Source organism: Dioscorea cayenensis, chromosome 18 (genome assembly GCF_009730915.1).
Source record: "Dioscorea cayenensis subsp. rotundata cultivar TDr96_F1 chromosome 18, TDr96_F1_v2_PseudoChromosome.rev07_lg8_w22 25.fasta, whole genome shotgun sequence".
In the NCBI taxonomy this organism is placed as follows: Eukaryota; Viridiplantae; Streptophyta; class Magnoliopsida; order Dioscoreales; family Dioscoreaceae; genus Dioscorea; species Dioscorea cayenensis.
This window is the reverse complement of record NC_052488.1, coordinates 18623087-18643406: the sequence shown is the minus strand read 5'-3', so window position 1 is coordinate 18643406 and position 20320 is coordinate 18623087. Positions and strand designations below refer to the sequence as shown.

The 20320-nt window shown below is 31.6% G+C and overlaps 2 protein-coding genes across 3 annotated transcripts; one reads left to right on the top strand and one right to left on the bottom strand.

Moving 5' to 3' along the window:
• The first annotated feature begins 7603 nt into the window (after positions 1–7603).
• LOC120282689 lies at positions 7604–15625 on the top strand. Of its 2 annotated transcripts, XM_039289539.1 has the most exons (12): positions 7605–7802; positions 7882–7990; positions 8102–8189; positions 9494–9643; positions 10217–10348; positions 11138–11288; positions 11476–11514; positions 11609–11683; positions 13247–13306; positions 13448–13512; positions 15127–15217; positions 15307–15623. In XM_039289539.1, exons 1-12 carry the CDS (start codon positions 7713–7715, stop codon positions 15349–15351), a joined length of 1095 nt encoding a protein of 364 aa, XP_039145473.1. In that variant the 5' UTR covers positions 7605–7712; the 3' UTR covers positions 15352–15623. The 2 variants fall into 2 exon arrangements, with proteins under 2 accessions (XP_039145474.1, XP_039145473.1); XM_039289540.1 differs by lacking the exon at positions 11476–11514 and having other exon boundaries at positions 7604–7802; positions 15307–15625.
• Positions 15626–16829: 1204 nt separating this feature from the next.
• On the bottom strand, positions 16830–18331 carry LOC120282528 (non-functional NADPH-dependent codeinone reductase 2-like). The gene is made up of 4 exons (XM_039289354.1): positions 17857–18331; positions 17522–17765; positions 17246–17425; positions 16830–17065 (listed from the first exon to the last, which is right to left on the bottom strand). Exons 1-4 carry the CDS (start codon positions 18243–18245, stop codon positions 16853–16855), a joined length of 1026 nt encoding a protein of 341 aa, XP_039145288.1. The 5' UTR covers positions 18246–18331; the 3' UTR covers positions 16830–16852.
• Positions 18332–20320: the final 1989 nt, after the last annotated feature.

Here is a 20320-nt window from a genome sequence, read left to right as displayed (position 1 = left end):
CTGTTTAAATATTAATGTTTTTGTTTAAAAAATGAGTTTTATGTTTAAAAAAATGAGGTTTCTGTTTAAGAAATGAGTTTTTTGTTTAAGAAATGAGTTTTTTGTGTAAGAAATGAGGTTTATGTTTAAAGAAATGAGCTCTCTGTTTAAGAAATGAACTCTCTGTTTAAGAAATGAGTTCTCTGTTTAAAAAATGAGCTCTCTGTTTAAGAAATGAGTACATGCAAAAAGGAATGCAAAAAAGAATGAAAAAAATGTATGCAAAAAGGTTTAAGGGCAATGATGGAATTTCATAATGCAGGGGGTAAAAAGGAAGTGAAACAATAAAGGAAGGGCTGTCTGAGGTATGCAAAACTCACAGGGGCTGTTTGGGAAGTTTTGAAATTATCGAGGGGTAAACAGTAAAACTCGTTAAAATTTAAAGCATATATAAATAATATATATATATATATATATATAATGCAAGAAGGACTAGAAAATCCTTCTCAAAATTCAATATTCATAATAAACCCTTTTCCAACCACGTAATCACTCACTGGATTTCAAAAAATCAAACCCTTTTAATTTAATTTTTTTAATTAAATTAAATATATTTAAAATTACTATTTTATTGATATAGTAGCTTTCATTATCACCTTCTCCAAGTGAGGTAACACGAGCCAACACCATAATGAGCTCATGCCAAAGGTAAAGCAAGGACCGTGGCACCTCAACTAACTTGAGTGGAGACCAAGACCGAAACACCTCATCGATCTCATTGAGCTCTTACTAAAACTTAATTGGAACAACTTCGCCCTAGCAATCTCAACAATTCTGTGCCAAGGGCAATGCTAAAGAAGAGCAATATTTTCCGACCTTGGTACATTTGTCAAAAATGAGGAAAAAAAAGAAGAAAACATAGTTTGGTAAGAATATGCACATTTGGGGGAGAGACAGAGATTAACAACGGTTAAAAGGAGCAGACTTTAAATTGAAATGACCCTATTTAGGATTTAAAGTTATTTAAAAAAAAAGAAGGCTTTCAAAGAAAAATGAGAAGTTATAAATGCTTTCCCAGAAGAATAAGATGAATTTTAAATATGATGTAAAAATTGTTAGAGGTCCCCGCATTGTAACAGTTAAAAATCTCAGTGAAAGTATTGTAGTATTGTTACTGATCGCAATTACTGTAGTGGAGAGCATTGTAGTATTGTTACTATTCATATATGTTGTTTGAATGTCGGTGAACAATACCCATACGCCTTTTTTCTACTTACCTTTTGCGGCCGCACAAAAGCTCGTATGACTTTCTGGCAAGCTTATGCGTCTGTCATGCAAGCCGTACAAAGCCCATATGGTTTTGCTAGCGATAATGTACGGCTTCTATATGGGCTTATGACCTCCCTAAGTTATATATGGCTCTTATAAATGCAATTTCCCCCTCTTTGTGATCTAAAATGAGATAATAAGCTCAAAAGTGACAAATGTAAACCAACCAATGCAATAACACTAATTTTAGAATGAAAACCCCTTCAAATCAAGGAGAAAACCACCGGACTCCTTAGAGTCACTTGAAATACTTATAATATTGTGAACCCCGTCAGGAATGGTGGACCTACCTCTTTTATTTGTCTCCTTAAAAACCTAGTTAAGTGTTAACCATGTTTGCTTTACCCTTAATCCCTTCTTCTTCTTCTTCTTGTCACCTTGATGGGAGTTTTTCTAGAGAGAGGAATTCCCGGAGGGATTCCTGAACGTCATCTCGTCATTGTCTCCTTCTTGGCCGAACGTATACACCCCATGATCATCTCCCTCCTCCATTCCTCCATCTCTCTTCTTTCTCTCCATTCTCCCACTTGATCTTACTCCCTTGGAAGTTGAAGAAGAGGGTCATCCGTCACCGGAGTTCGATTCTCCACCGGTAGTCTTGGCATCCGGAGGTGAGGAGAAGAAGATCAAGTAGCCGTCGGCGTTTCCTGAAAGGCTAGGTAGGCTCTCTCTCTCTCTCTCTCTCTCTCTCTCTCTCTCTCTCTCTCTTTCTCTTGGTGATGGTAGGGTGGTATGCTATAGTCTTGGGAGAAGCTCGTGTTTGTGAAAATCTTGAGCTTGGTGGTAGATTATTTTCTAATAAATATTCATGTTTTGAAGCTCTTAGTGGGTGATCTATGCTCTCATGTGTCTATGGTTGCCTTTGATGATGATGTTTTCATGTAGAGCTTTACCATTTTGATTTGTGTTTGGCTTATCCTTGCATGGAGCTATATATTTATATTTACATACATGAAACCATGGCTATTGAGTGTGTAGGAAGCTATTTATATGTATGTTTACATTTTCATGCAAGAGACTAAATAGTTGGTCATAATTGAACCACTTCTACCTATAGGTTTAGATCACTCTTGTGTCCCTTGAATACCTCAAGTTCATGCCCTCCAAGGATGTATATTTATATATATTTACACACATGAAACCACCTCCATATGTATATATATATATATATATATATATATATATATATATATATATATATATATATATATATATGTTTGAAGCCACTCATACATGTGCAAGAAACCATGTTCTCATTTGTATAAAACCTTATGTTTACACCCTTGAATGTTAACTTGCATTATCCATGCATTGGTGTATGAGTTTTGCATTCATACACCTGCCCTTATATATATATATATATATATATATATATATATATATATATATTATGTTTACTTACTATGTGTGCATGACAGTAATACTTAAATGACATGCATCCTGGTTGTGATAAATTGAAATAGTTATGTGTTGGCATAGTAAACCACTATGTTGGTAGGGCATAAGTTATGTTCATTTAATTATAGCATTTGATTTTTTTTTCTTTGTTTTGTTGCTTCCTTTGAATCCTTGAGTTCTAATTTGTGTTTAGAAAGACCATGCTTTGTAGTAGAGTGTTGGTATTTTAGACTAGTTTATCATTAGCCTTAGTGCTTGAACACTTCCAAGTATTCATGTCTATTTGGTTGGTTTTCCCTTGGATTATAGGACCACCTTGAGCATCATCTTGGATTTCTTTTGAATTTAGGAGATCACCAAGTAAGTAATCCCTTGAACTCTTTTATTTAAAATTTTGTTGTTTTGGGTTTATTTTCATGTAAAATTTCTGAAAATTTATTTGCAATTATACTTTGAAAATTATTGTGGGAATGTCATCTTGTCACCTTGAGATTGGTTGAATAATTATTTATTGGTTTCACTATTAATTATACTTGTGGTATTTTATTTTATTTGTAAATCATTTATTATCTTAAATTTTGGGAAAATATTTGTGAAATGTTGTTATTATTCCTTCAAAGTGGGAACCAGGCTAAGGCTTGGAAAAATGAGTATATTCTTTTACATTTATTTATTTATTTACTTTATTTTATTAGATGAATTTTTGGAAAATACTTGTGGATATTCTGTATTCTTGGCTTGGAAACGTGTCTGATTATTTTGGTCTCCAAATGAACGATATGCAACCCTGTCAGTGGGGGGTTAAACCCTGACCTTGTCGACAAGTAATTTTGGGAAAATGAGACTGCAGTTTCCCACCGTATCCGTTCAATGAAATAATCAACGGCCACCTGGTATTCAGGCTCGGGTCACCGAGGGTAAATAAATGATTTCTGTTATTTTGGCTCGGGTCTGTCACAGAGGGTAAACAAATGACCTTTGGCACTTACAGTGAATTTGAAGACATACTCTGGATTTTGTTATTTATTGTTTTAGTATTTTGTGTTATTGATTTTTGTGCAAATTTCAGACCTGAACTTTTGCTTTCAGTTTATTTTGGATTACTTATTGGGCTAGTGAGTTCATGGATTTATTTTAAATTCTTTTCAGATTAAGAGCAGTAGACCCAGGGATCTTAGAAGGCTTCCAGTAGATGTCTTCTTTGGAGTTATGTCTTATGTCTTTGTATCAGTTGTATTGTTGTTAAGAATCTCCTTGTAGGTCATGCTGTATTTCTTTTGCTTTATATTCGAGCTTGGTTGTAAACCTTAAGTTGTACTCTTATTTGTTATTTCTGTCAGTTTATTTTCTACTCCTAGTCTGTGTTTAGGTTTTGAGGCTTTGCAGGTTCACTGGGCTTGCTCTGTGGGTTTGAGGCCGTTTGTCAGCGTACCAGGTTTGGGGCGTGACAAATATGTTAACAATGGGTTTACAAAGGATTTCTCTCTAGATAAGTAGAGATATACAAGCACAATAGCACGGGCATTCAATAAGAGGAGCTATCAACATTACTCACTCATCATTTTTACACAAAAATGGAAACAATGACTTCAAGGAGAGATAAAAAGAGTAATCAGACCGGTGGTATTGGAGATTTACTTGCAAGGGTGTACTACCCAAGTATAGGCAAAATGCGACACTAAATGATATCCAATCTTCATCCAAACATCAAACCCTAACCTCTTCTCTTCTTCTCTTTGTTATTTTTTTCTCCCAAATTTGCTACAGTGTATTGCACACTCACCCTCTCAATCATACAAATGAGAGATTCACAAATAAACCCCTTCTTTTTAGATTACTCTTTTGCCCTTACTCTTCTATTAATTAACATAACTTCATTTTTTTTTTCTTTTTTCATCAAGTTGGGGTAGCCCATTTTTATTCTATAGTTGGGGCCCCAAATATGGCAGCACACAACAAAAATATCAAACCTAAACCAAAGACTAAGGACCCGTTTGGATCATGGATTGTCTCCTTGGGAGTGGGAATCACATGCACCCATGAATCCTTAGCCCATGTTTGGTAACCAGGAAAGGCATAAATAGTGTCTTTTCATGGTAATGGGACTAATGCATGTGGATGAGTGGCACTCCTTGACAAAATGGGGGGTTTAGCTCTCCTTAGCATGGAAATGTCTATATTACCCCTCTATTTATATTTAATTAATATTTAAAATTAATATAATTAATTAATAAATTTAATTATTACAATTTAAATAAATAATTATTAAAAATAATCATATTTAAATTATTTTTATAAGTGATTTTTTTATTTTTATTAATTAATTATATGTTAATAAAATTTTTTACTTTAAATAATTAATTATAATAATTTAAATTAAAAATTTAAATTGTTATAATATATATATTGATTAACATAATAAATTAATTTAAATATCATTATATTTTAACTATTATTATTATTATTATTAATTTTTATTATTAATTATTATAATTAAATATATTAATTAAATATGTGAATTAATTATATTAATTTTAATTATTTGATCATATTAAATTAAAATAAATAATTATATTCTAAATATTTAATAATAAATAATGGTAAATTTTTATTATTAAACATAATTCATTATTTTATACAAATGATTTTATTTATACAAAAAGGGTATAAATGTAATTTTGATCATATTTCTCTCTTATTTTTTCCTATTCCTAACCCTTATTCCCTCAAACCAAACACCTTCATCATTATCCTCCTCTTTCCCCCTATTTTTATTCACACTCCTCCCTTCTTCTCATTCCCCCCCTTCCCATTCCTATTCCGCAATCCAAACGGGCCCTAAGTGGTCTATTGGTATCCGGGTCTTTGTTCACAGGCGGTGAGAGTTCAAATAACGGATGATGGCATATTTTTGGGAGTATAAATAGTGATTATATTCGAGTGGTACTAGCGCCCACGTGTGCATATGCCCCCAATCCCACTTGCTCCGTCTCGGTTTCTTAGCTTTTTCTTGGAAAAAAAATTCAAATCTTAAGAGTCAAATGTAGTATTCATCTAATTAGAATTTAAATATTTTAAAACACAAAGAACAATATATGGCTTTTTAATAGCTTGGCTCTATTTTTTTTTTTTAAATTTAACTAAATGGCCCCAAAGCCATTTTAATTTTCAAAATGGCCCTAGGACCATCACATCACCCACATGGGTGATGTCACATACTGACTGGGCACTGACTGAGCACTGAGTCAGCGCTGATTGGGCTGCTGACTCAGCATTTTTAAATTAAAAATCATGATTTTTGCATTTTAACCCCTGAATTGTTTTATAATCAATAAATTGGCTTATTCTTGGGTTTTTTTAACCAATTTTTTTTTAAAAAAATATTAGTGTTTTAAAATTTACTAAACTTTTAAATAACTTTTTAAAAAATATATAAGTGTGTTTTTTAATTTAAATCCCTTATTTGTTTTATAATTAACATATTATCTTTTCTCTTTGGTTATTTAACCCAAATTTTATTTAAAAAATTATGTAATTTTTTAATTTATTAAAAAAATTAATTTTAAAGAATTTATTTGAATATGAAAACATAAATTTTAAAATTATAACTTTTTAAGAAATATATAAGTGTGTTTTTTAATTTGTATTATAATTAACAAATTATCTTTTCTCTTTGATTATTTAACCCAAATTTTATTTAACAAATTTAAGTAATTTTTTTAATTTATTAAAAAATTAATTTAAAGAATATATTTGAATATGAAAACAAAAATTTACTTTTTAATTAAATCATTAGATCAATAATAAATTTTAAAATTATTTGAAATTAAAAAGCATAATTGCATTTAAATATAAAGTAAATTTACATCATATATTTCTCCCTTGCCTAGGGCAAGTAGTTCTATAATGACCGGGTTGTTTACATATAGAGCATAAATTATGTCTAGTAGGATAAGGGTTTCTATCCATATGCATTCGTTTACGTCTGATCTTTGGTCGGTCAGCAGTACATTGACCAACAAGTGGAACCATTATTTGAATAACTTTGTGTTTTCATATTCAAATATATTCTTTAAATTAATTTTTTAATAAATTAAAACATTACATAATTTTTTAAAATAAAATTTGGGTTAAATAACCAAAGGGAAAAGATAATATGTTAATTATTAAACAAATAAGGGATTTAAATTAAAAAAAACACACTTATATATTTTTTAAAAAGTTATTTAAAAGTTTAGTAAATTTTAAAACACTAATAATTTTTTTTTTTAAAAAATTGGTAAAAAAACCCAAGAATAAGCCAATTTATTGATTATAAAATAATTCAGGGTTAAAATACAAAAATCATGATTTTTAATTTAAAAATGCTGAGTCAGCAGCCCACTCAGCGCCCTATGTTACATCACCCATGTTGGTGATGTGATGGTCCTAGGGCCATTTTGAAAATTAAAAGGGCCCTAGGGCCATTTTGTTAAATAAATAAAAAAAAATAGGGCCAAGCTATTAAAACGCCCAACAATATATATAAACAATATTAAATATAAAAAAATGACTTTGCATTTCTTATAGTTTCCTCGAATACATTTTATTTTATTATTTTTTATTCTTGATTTTTATCTAGACATCACATCATATAACAAGCAACAATTTTTGTTCAACCTCTATTATAATCAGAAAAAAAAAAATCAGGTTAAAAATTAGAAACAATAAATGAAATAAATACAATAAAGTTTATATATAATATACATAGAAAAAAAACAGAATAAAGTTTTTAATTATATATTGTCGGTCCATTTTTTGGTAACGATCAATAAAATCTCTGATTTAACATGAATAAAATAATATCAGCCAACTCAGCCTCAGCCTTTTAAATATAACTGTAAATTGACCAAATTGCCCTCTTCTCACAGCCGCAAGAAAAAGCTCAGTTCGGAGCTCCCGAGGAGGAGGAAGAGCGCACCAAAGCGAGCGCGGCCCTTTGGGGTTCCTACTGCCGCCGGTGATCAATGGCGGCGATCACCTCCAACCTCATTGTATTCTCCCATGTCTCCTCCGTCCCCAAATCCAGATGCCTTGGGATTTTCTCTTCTTCTCGGGTGAGCTTTTTTTTCCCTGCTTTTTTTGGGATCCGATTTTTTTGATGTAATGGATTGTTAAAACACTGGAAAACCCTAGCTTGATCGGCGTGGTTTTGGCACGGCGAGTTTTGGGGGTTTGAGTGGTGGTGCTTGGACTGTTATTGGATTTCATCCTCCTAAGGTTGCCATTACGGCGGCGAATGAAGGTTTTGTGTTGTTTCTTTTGGTTTTTATTTGTGTTTTCAGTAGGATTTTGTGATGGATGGGGAGTTCTGTTTATATGAATGGCAAATTATTGTTTGGTGTTGGAATGGCAGAGATTTATGACCCGGAGTTGAGGTCCGTGCTTGAACTCGCTACTGATGAGGAGTTGTTTGAACTGGAGAGCATACTCTATGGACCCAGGCATGCTATTATTGTTGCTTGATTCTTTTGTTATTCTTTGCTTCATCAACTAATTTGAAAGGTGTGAACTTTTGTCACACGGCATTGGAAAATAGTTGATGTTCATTTATTTGGGTCTTGAATATTAAATTTTATGTTTCTGAATGGGTAGACAATGAGTAGTACTTGGGCTGGTACAGGTAAACTCAAATGTAGAGATTGTTTTTGAATGGGCCATTTATTTCTTGTGGTGATTGTTGCTATAGTGAATTTTAATATTCTTTAGAGATATTCATTCATTGATGGATCGTATGTAGATGATTTTTAAGAATTTGGAAGAAAATATAATTTCATTTGTGTGTCATGTTTAATTTTCGGAAATTATTCTCAATCATATTGTCAGCACAGATTTTGGTGTGCACACTGTAAGCCACATTTCATATTGTCAGCACAGATTTTGGTGTGCACACTGTAAGCCATATTTGGATGGTGGTTCTTGGTGATTACCCAAAAGAGTGAAGATTGCCGGTCTTTTTCATATTAGCATGAAGGTCTTAGTTCCATTTTTGTTCACTGTGCTGGTATCTGGATATGAGATTTTCACAAGCTCTATCTTGTCCAAAGTTTCTATAGTAGAAATTCTCTCAGTTTCATTGGACTATCATGGTATTTGTAGTTATTCATACTAGGCATTTTTTTTAGTCTTTTTCAATATTGAGTTATGTTTCATAGCTTATGTTGCTCTCTAGTCAAAAGGCTTGCTTGTTATTGCAAAAACTTGTTTCTTTCCCTTGGCAACCTTATCTCAATTCTCCTTTGCTTGGTCTTCATTTTTCTTCTTCTTCTTCTTCTTCTTCTTCTTCTTCTTCTTCTTTTATTGCTTTTTTTCTTTCTTTCTTTTTTCTTGTATTAACATTGATATGCCACTGAATCATGTTTGATTAATTATCCATGGCATATCATTCACAAGCCTGCTTAAATTTGTGAAAAGCTAATATGTAGCAAGAAAGTGGAAATTTTGTAGTATTTATATTTAATCAATTGCTTGTTCACGTTGTGAATTTTATTTAAGTTGTTGACTGCTAAAATAATTTATATTGCTTGAAACAATTAAATCATGGTACCTGAAGATGCTTGCAACTTAATTTGACTGGCTTAACCAAAAAGTACCACATTATATTAGGAAGAGCAAGAAGCAATAACACATTTTTACAGCTGTATATGCATTATTTCTTTATCACACACATCCCTAGTTCTTTGGATTCCACGAAGTTGCCTCGGGAATATATGATCCTGATTATGTGCAATTTTGTTTTTCTCTGCAGCTACTTCAGTCCTTTGCTAAAATCAATCACAAGCAGACCAGATGTTGATTATATTAAGGGTGAAGAGGAAATTGAGCGTAGAGATGATTTTATAGCTCAGCTTGAGGCACGATTTTTGTTCCTTGCAGCTGATGCCCGCCATACATTGAGGTTGCGCAATTGTGTACAATCTAGAATTAGTATTTGATTCTTTGGGGTTCCATTTTTCTTTCATTTTCAACTATTGTCGTAATAATGTTTTGAATGAATTGACTTGTCGGCTTTCTGTAAATATCAAAATAATTTGCATAAATCGTAAGATCAAAGAGGAATTTCCTGGAAACATGGTGGAATATGCTACTATTGATAATTTAAAAGATACGAGGATTAGGTTTTCTTATATCAGATTCACTCATATTTATGCTAGATTTGTGATATTGTCTTTCAGCCTTTTGTTTGCGTGTTCTGCAAAAAACTGCTTGCATGAAGCTCTCTGCAAAATATATATATATACAACTCTATACTTTCCTAATTTACCTTATTTGGAACTTGCGCTTATCTCATTTTGGATGAGGATAGCATAAATGGTTAACTCCTTAACTCATATGACTTCTAAGTCTGGTTAGTTAAATTTAACTAATATATAATAGTCATTTTTATGGATATTTTTGTAGATATCATCAGATTTATTATATATGCTAGAGCAGTATCTTATTTCACTCTTTGCTTTTTTTTTTTTTCAAGAGGTTGGAAACCTTCCTACAGAAATGTTTTACTTGGTGTGAGAAAAAAGCTAGGGGTTCCTTGTTCAAGTAAATTGTCAACGCAAGACCTTGAGGTTGAAATTTTTCTCCATCTTTTGCAGGAATATTCGAGGTAGTTTTATCTTCATAAATATTGTTGAACTTCATCCTCTATTACTGAAGTCTTGCCCTTTTCCCATTCCATTTCAATGTAAAACACTAAATAACAAGCTAGGAACTGAAGAAGAGGGAGGAAATTTTATGGTTTATTTTTTCGCTTTCTTTGTTTTCTTCTCTTAGAAATTATGGATTTCATTTCTTGATAGGATAAAACTCTCATGGTTCTCAATAATAATTGTATGGTTAATTTCTTCCCATCATGAACTATCAATATTGGTTTTATGTTTTATTCATGGAATCCCGATTTTAAGCTTATTTGCTAATTAACGGCATACTATTAATTATGTTGAATAGAATAGTATATAATACCGATTAGTGATGATGAATGTATGATGGTATTGATTAGTTATGTGGAAAATTTATAATTTACAGTTATAATTGAAACTAATGTGTTTAGGTGTTTCCGAACATCAACATGCCTAAATCTCCTTAAACTAATTTCTCCTTTTTACATACCATTTCTCTTCTCTTCTTGCTTTAGCATTTGTATGATTTAAAAATGGCTGTACTGCTTTTGACTTAAACTGGTTATTGCTGTCTTCACATTGTCTGATATTAATGTTTATCGAGGATCTTGATAATTCTTGATTTCATAAGTCATCCTTTCTAAATTTTTTTCTCTAATTAGTAGTTCCTGATAATATAACACAGCTTCTGGCAAATGCTTGTATTACTTTTACCACTTTTTGGTAGTGAATCCAGTTTTTGTGCAGCCTTTAAATCAACTTATTTGTTATATCAGCCAGGAAACTGGCTCTTCTTCATTCTCTTGGGAGGATGTTGGATTTTCAGATGGTGATGGAAGTCTTGAAACTGGACTTAGCCGATGGAAAGTGCATGCACTGGCTTCCCTGAGAGTGGGGGCAAAGGAACTCCAACAAATTATTTTAAAGGTTATATTCTTTTGAAATAATCGAGCCCTAAATCTTCAACCTTTCATGACCTGACTCACCACTCCCTCCTATTCTAAAGGACACTTGCATAAATTTTTTAGAGAGTTTATCCTTTTAAAATTTTATTTATTTATTTATTTGTGGTTGTCTTTTTAATTTTAATGTAAAGGGTTTTATATGGTGGTAGGGTGGTGGCATGTTAGCTTTCACGAAGATTTGTCAATTGGTATGAGATCATTTTAGGACCGTTTTACTGAATTTATCACTTCTATCTCGGTTTCATTTTTCCCAATTTTTAATCTTTGTTTTCATTTTCATAGTTTGCAAACAAATTATCTGGAAAGATGCTTTTGGAGGCTGCAAATTGTGAGATAAAGCGTGAAATTATAAGAAGGGTATGTGCTTCTACTAATTTGATCTAGTAATATATAATCTTATCGTTACTTGCTAGATTCCTGGAAATTATAAAGTGGTGATTAAATCTTCTACTATCTGCATACCCATCATTGTATGGACAAATTATAATGTTCCCTTTCCTTCTATGGGATTCAATATTTTGTAATTGTGGTCAAATTATTAAATTATTGTCAGCTTCTGTTTTCCTTATAGCATTCGGTTAACTTGGTAATCTTATTATACGTTATTTTCTTTTACTCACTGTCATATCTAGTAAATTTTGATTTTGCCGTTTTCAGTTTCGTATCAATTTTTAGTACTTGCTATCATGTGTAGGTTGTCTTTAGTTTCCTATTGTATGTAATTAACTATTCATTGCCAGTATTCAACCCAAAAACATAAGCTGATAGGATGATAAACCTAGACTTACATATTCAGTTTCATTAAATTAGTAGTTGTGGAACTATTATTTACTCCAATAGGTATACATACCAGGGTAATTGTCACATCATGAACAAACTAATCAAATTACTATCCAAAAAGCAAATTAAATTTTTATTATTTGATCTTTATTCAACCTCAAAGCTTAAGCTGATAAGATGACCCGTGCTTATATTATTCAAATTCAAATTTATTAAATTAATGGATGGATGTGGGACTATTTGTTACTCTAATATGCTTTTCCTCACATTTTATGTTAATTAATAAAGAACAGCAGAGTATTATATTTCTTTTCTTTTGAACCAAATTGTTTGAGTGATGCTATAATTTCTGCATATGGGGCAGGGATAAACTTTCCTAACCCTAAGATCTTATTTTGTCAGGGTTGTGCATGGGACTTCCCTTGATAAAGTCTGTCTTTTTAATCGATGAAAATGGATAAGGTTGAGAAGACAACATTTTTCTTAAATCATAAGTTGTGGATATTGTAGGGGTGGCAGTTCAAAATCTTATGATTCCCTACAAAATGGCAATATACAACCTCATTCTAGTGTACAATTATCAATTTCTTGAACAACCAAATGACAATATACAACCTATCTCAACAAAAGCTTTTTAAAAATCGTCTATTCACTTTCTTTCACCTCTAGTTGTGTTTATCAGCTTTTTTCCTTCCAATAACTCTTGAGGTCCAATCAACTCTTTGCGTAAGATATAAAATCTCAACACCAAATTTAAATATTTGATGCCATTTATTTATTTATTTTTCACATTTATTATAAACTTTCGTTTACACTCACATGTAGAACCACATTTAAGACATTAAAAATTGTTATAGTTCTGCTCAATGATTTTTTAGGGATTGGCTTGAGAAATAAAAATGCCATTTTGCTATTTTACTACAATGTACCTTTCATTTTCTTGTACAAGGAAATGGTGTTTTTGACGGTGTGCAACCTGAATGAAAAGGCTATGCTTCTTTTTCTAGGTTGATCTTTTGATGTTATGTTCATACATCTTGCTTGTGTTTGCCATATATCACACAATAAAAGCATCAAACAAACACAAGACTTTAGGAATATAGTTATCATCATCTAAACATATTGCTGTCTTCGTGACAGGGTGGCCAGTTAGCTGCTATTAACCTGGAGTCCAGAGCAGCTTTGCTTGCTGCAAGACAGGTTTGATTGTTTTCTGAATGTCTTTAATCATCCATAGCTATGAGGCCAGTCTTCCCATTAAGTAGTTGAACTTACATTGTTTTCTTGCATATTGAAAGAATTATTTTGTTTGTCATCATTCTATTTTGCCACCCTGTGCAGGGCTTAGCACGTGCAGCATCACGATATCTTGGTCTTAGGAGCATGATGATGTTAGTTGGCCCATTGTAAGTGTTTCTTTTTCTTTTTCTGTCTTCTGCATCTTTTGAGCATGATTCCATCGTATTAGATTTAGTGTTTACTCCAAATATCAGATACGCGGTTCAGTATGACAACCTTCTCATGAGTTTCTATGCAACCAAATAGATGGTTTTTCAAGTGGTATTTTTTCAATCCTGTAGTTTGCTTTTGTGATGTATCATTGCATTATACTCTCAGCTGTTAAAATCTAACGTTAAAGAAAAGCATTGTGTTTCATAAGAACTCCTAGGAAGCTGATTTTGAAGCATCATGTACTTTCGAAATTGAAATGCATGAACTTTTGACTTTCATAAGAGTCAACCAATGTTACTAGTTGCTTGCAATTTCCCTTCTTTATTTTTTCATGGAATTTTGACCATATCATTGCTAGTTATAAGCCAGTACGCCCCTTTTTAAATCTTACTGTAGACAATCTGATGTCTTGCTATTTATATTTCATGATATATTTTCTGGTTTTTCAGAAATTAATCTTTTTTTCTTGTAATTTCATGCAATTTCCTAGTGTCTTCTTGGAGAATACAACCATACTAGTGTTTGACATACACTTATGTAGCTATCCTTGAATTAAATTTTAGGCACTTACAATAGATAGGTGCACAGAAATATGGAATCACATGTTATTAAGACAAAATGTTGAATATGTGAACATATGTTGATTTTGCAAGGTTAAGGGATATACAAATTGTATTTGCATAAAGGAAAGGAAAATAAAAGACATTTGGGCCATATACATACTTGAAATGAAGGGAAGAAGTATTGACTGTATTATGCAGGGCTTCCAAAATTTTTTAGGAACCCCAAGAACAATCCTTGTCCTTCTCCCAATTATGAAATAATAAACATTAAACACGACCAGGTTAGGTAGATCTCACTTCATGTTCTTTCCTTAATCAGTTGGTTATCTGCCAGAACATGTTTTATAGAGCCCTGACAAGTCATATCCAACTTATATGCTTATCTGTTTCAGTAATTAAACACAAGTTAGTTTTACCATTTGAACTTGCTGATCTAGGATATGCATATATATATATATATATATATATATATATATACTTTTGCTTTTCACATCATACCTCTTTTCATCTTGATTTAAGAAGATCCCAGGAGGTCTAACGTAGCTATAGTTTCTGTATAGACATTCGGCCCAGTATGTAAATTACATCCAGCAAAACTAATATTTCATTTCTCTTAATCTTGTATTGTTTTTCCCTCTGTTGTACACGATGTCAATACTCCTCCCTAGTGGGTTTCTCTTACCCATTCTTGCTAGAAAAACATCATTGAGTTCCAAGTCATCTTTCTGTTTATTTATCTGTTTATTTATCTTAGGACATTGAATCAGGAAGTTTGAAGCCAGTTGTCTGACAAAGTATTTGAGTTTTCTGATTTTGTGTGTTGCACTTTGATGTTAAGACAACTTCTATTAAAAATTAAATTTGGCACTTTGATATTGACTTTATCGCCCATGCCTCCTAAGTTTTTTTCTGGAGAACTTAGATTGGTTCGATTAGCTCTTCATAATTGATATGCAGTTTATGACTTTATTCTGGTACAAATTGCTGCATTTCCTCTGAATGCAGATTGTGGGGAACGCTTTTAGCAGATGTAGTGATACAAAATCTTGGCACAGATTATGCTCGAATTCTCCGTGCAATCTATGCATTTGCTCAGGTCAAGGATAATTGTTCTGCCATACGCAATTTTTCTTTTCTTTTCTTTTTCTAAATCACAACAAATTCAATGTTTATTTTCTCCTTCAGATCCGTCTTACCAGAACATATGGCTGGAGTTCGAGTGACAAGTGATTTATCATCGAAGTATTTCCTCCACTCATACCTTTCATCTTCCACCTCGGAGATTTAGCTCTCTTGTTTAGTTCAGTCGTCAAAGATTGTAAATATTGTAGAATGGAATGAGCTGCAACAAGAGTCCCAATTTGAGCATTGTCAGTCTGTTCATTTTGGGTTTTTTTCTTTTTCCTTTTTGTTGGAGTTTTTGTCAGAGTTGTTTTCTATTATTAATTTGTCATTGGCGACTATTGAGCCTGATGAATTGACAAACATTTTTATCATTTAAAATATTAACCTAAAAAATTGTATCAAATAGCAAAAATATATATATCTGCATATATATATATATATATATATATATTTCCTTTTGATAAAGCAGATATGTTTTTCTAAAGGGGTTTTTGGCATATGGTCTCAAGAAATCTTTTGCAGAAAACGTTCTGTTTTCTCATAATTGCATGTAAATTTTAGACCTTCCTTGGTTTTTACAAGAGTGTGGGATGACAATTTTACGCGGGCAAAGAATAAAATATAAGAAATTGTTAAGGTTTCAAAACTTTGATCTATTTCGTAAAAATAATTTTTTTTCATAAAATACGCAGTCTGGTTTTAAAAGATTAAAATTAGAGTTTTTTTTTTATCAGAAAAGAGCATTTAAATTATAAAACTAATTTTAAAAATAATCAAATTAACAATATTATTTTGGTAGACATGTCACTGGTAGCCGAGTGGTATGGTGGTAAAGCATATGCCACTCACAAAGCATTGAAGGCTCAAAGCGAAAGAGCTATGAAAGATCGAAACTTTGCGTGAAGTGCAGTGATATTCATCATTGTTCCCGGTCTCAAATGTTGTTTATGATAATGTTTAAATAGGTCCGGTGGATTCCATGTGAGAGGTGTTGTATACCTGGTTTTTTTAGGGATTTGATTTTTAAAATTTTTTTGAGCATACATATGATAACTATTTATCTCTTGACAACCCTCTAACAGAGTAGTAGTTATCATTTTTGTCAAAAATAAATAAATAAATGATATATATAAAAAAATTTCAATCTTCTTGCTACAATCCTAACATTGGAGAAGCATATTAAAAAAAATCATACTTCATTCTAATCTTTTGCGGGTAGCTTGTTTTTTCTAGAGGAATTTTACACGTCCCAAAGAATCAAACTAAGTCATTTACATAAGTGACCCTAAGCAACTATTACTTAAAATTGCCCTCTTGGTTATAAAATAAAAATAAAAATTTAAAAAATAAAAATCAATCTTCAAAGTGATGAATCTTTTCAAGTATCAAAATTTCAACAATAAACAATCTTTAAAGAAACAATTAAAATTGTACAACACCTTTATTGAAATACATTCTCAGAAAACTGATACATATATTTGGAATTACAAAAGCTGCAGTAAGAGAAAATTCAACACCTCAATTTGATAAATCAGATTATTTATTTATTTTATAAGATCAGGTTAATTTCCTCCTCGGTGAGATTTTTTTTTTTTTTTTTGGCCTTTCAAGCAAAATCATAATCAAGTGATTTGGGTACTTCACCAAGCAGCATTAAATTGGGAGTAATCTTCTTGGATTGTGGAATCAAACCGATTTGATAGAGTTCATCATCACTTAATTCCCAATCAAATATTTGAAGGTTCTCCTTGATCCTCTCCTTGTTAAAGCTCTTAACTACCAAGCTCACTCCTTGCTCATACACCCACCTTAAGGAAACCTAACATGACCCATAAAACACAACACCAATAGATTTATCTGATTAGTTAAATCAACCAATCATATATATACATACATATATATATATATATATATATATATATATATATATATATATATATATATATATATGTATATATATATAATATACATATGGATATAAGATCAATTAGTCAATTACCTGAGCCACAGTCTTGCCATGAGCCTTGGCTATCTGTTTGAGCACATCACACTCCATTACCATATTTCTACTTCCTTCACCACCTTGTCCTCCAATTGGAGAATAAGCAGTCACATGAATTCCTTTCTTTCCACAGTATTCTCTCAACTCTTTTTGTTGCCAAACTGGATGCATCTCCACCTATACACAATATATATATATACATATATTTTCATCATCATCATCATCATCATCATCATCATCATCATTAATTATTTTATATGTATATATATATACCTGGTTGACAGCAGGAGGGATATTAGCAATGGAGAAGAGTTCTTCAATGAGTTTGCATGAGAAATTACTAACTCCAATGGCTTTCACCAAGCCAAGCTTTTGGCATTCCTCCATGGCCTCCCAAACTGGTTTCAAGTCCAATGGAAGTAGCTCTTCACCATGGAGTGGAAAAAGGCTTCCTTCCGGTTTCAAACTAATCGGGAAATGGATGAGATAAAGATCCAAGTATTCCAATTGAAGAGTTCTACACCATACAATAATGATTAAACAAATTAATAAGTCAAACAAGCTCTGATACCATGAAATTTTTTTTTAACAATGAACAATTTTATTACCGTAAACTTTTTTTGAGAGCAGGGAGGACACGATGAGGGTGGCAGTCATTGCACCATAATTTGGATGTAATAAAAAGCTCTGATCTAGATTTAATGAAGCCAAGTTGTAATGACTCTGTGATGGCAGCTCCGAGAGGCTCCTCGGAGCGATAAAGGGAAGCGGTATCGAAATGGCGGTAGCCGAGCTCAATAGCATGAAGAATGGCAGGTTTTGTAGTCTCCGGTGAGAAAGGGTAGGCGGCGGTGCCCATGCCGATGAGTGGAATAGGCCGGGCTCCGGTGGTACTTAGAATAGTCTCTGGTATGCTTACCCCTTTGATCAGGTGAGTTGATGGTAATGGTGGTGAGAGACTTACAGTGGCTGTTTTCATCTCTTGAATGCTCACCATCTTCTTCTTCTTTCTTCTACTTGTTTTTTATTTGTTCTTGAGAAAGAGTGTGATATGGTTGATTGTTTGTAGTAATATTTTGATGAGACTTGGTAGTTGCATTTAAGACCTCCATTTTTGCTGATATTTATAGATGGATTTGGCACTGAAAGACAAATGACTCTTTATGGAAATATATAATATATACACACACTATGTAAGAATATCTACTTGGGTATATGCCTTAATAAAAAATTATGTTTACATGTGAAGATCAACAAAACACTGATATTCACAAGGGCAATAACAATCCATCCATCGTAAGTCTCCATCAGGTTGACATGGAGATCGAGTTGCAAGACTGTTCTCACAATCTTGGATTTTTATTACAAATGCGTTTAACCCATTTTGAATCTACATAATGAAAATCTTAGCTATCAAGGGACCTAAGATCTTTTGGAGGTATTTAAATATATATTAATGTATTTGGCAAAGAATTATTATTATTATTATTTTACATTTTAATCTAACTATAATAAGGTAAAATGATCTTTTTTTAAAAAAAAATAGTTAATTTTTGAATATACACACACATGAATTCTGCAGAAGTCATGTAATTATACATTTTTGCAACTCTATATATATGCCCAAATTTTTTAAGGAAAAAAAAATTATTCTTTAATTTTTCTCTGAATTATATTTGTTATGTATTTTCTTTAATATTGTGGAATATAACCTCATTTTATAAATCCACCAATTTTATGCCTTTTTTTTTCTTATTTAATTAATTACCAAGAGATTAGTTGTTTATATTTATATAAATATTTTCCTTTAGTTTTTATTTCCAATTTTTTATTTTAAAAATTGTCAACGAACATCATTAACACATAATACCAGCTAAAAACAGAATAAATAAGAAGTCAATAAGCCAAAAAAACAAAAACACACGCATGACCATCATTAACTTATGAACTAATCTTCTTTAAAATTATAAAGGTATAAACTTAGGTATATTTTAAAATTTTTCATACCAAACTCAAGAACATACATCAATTGAAAAAAAAAAAAATATAAAAAAGGGTAAATATACAAGGCAAATAAACAAATGGCATTGATTAGTTGGATTTGCAAAGATTCCTCAAACGGCTGAATTATTCATACTTATAAACGTGTCCACTAACATCATTTAATTGGCACCTTTTTTTACGTTAATTTTTATTCAATCAATGGTGTACTTAATCTTATTTATTATGCATATAAGTAAACAAGAAGTTGAGAATCTATTTGCCGAACTATGAAAGTTTTAATAAATTTGTAAGCAAGAAAATGAACATCATGCTTAGTTTTTTAAATCCCCTTGTCTTGGATAACACCTCCATGTAGTTCCATTAAAAGCGATGTTTCCTCCTTTCTCTTTCTCTGTTTGAACTTAACTTCATCAAGGCATCTCCTTGCCGGAGAAATATTATTTTTATTATTGTTTTTATTTGGAGAAGTTAGGTATTGTGTGATTCATGAAGTGTGTGTATATATATATTGAATAACACTATACCATTTTGTTTCATATTTGATGATTGTGCATGGAAAAACCTTTTTAAATAAAAATATTTATTTCAGCTAAAGTGATCTTCTGAATTATTATATCAGGCTTGGTTTGTGAAACTTTTATTCTACTATGTAAGACTGAATTTGTGAGATTTTCATTGTTCTGATTTGAAATGAACTAGTGAGTTGCTAAAAAATTCTGGGTGTGAGAGCAGGTTTTCAACCCAATTTTTGGATGCATGATCAGATAATCAATTTTTAGTTGTCCGTATGTCCCTAATTGTATATGGGTATCATATATATATATATATATATATATATATATATATATATATATATATATATATATTTGATCCATAAAAAGGAATTTATGAAATAATGGTGAAGACTTTAGGTTGGAAATTTCTTAAAAAAAAACAAAAAGGTTGGGTGGCCGGTGGGGATGGGAATGGAGATAGCCTCAATGGCTTGGAATAATAAATAAGGGATAAGGTTAGCGCCATCCTATTGGTTAAGCAAATTAATTATATTTAGTTACTCCTATTTTTCAA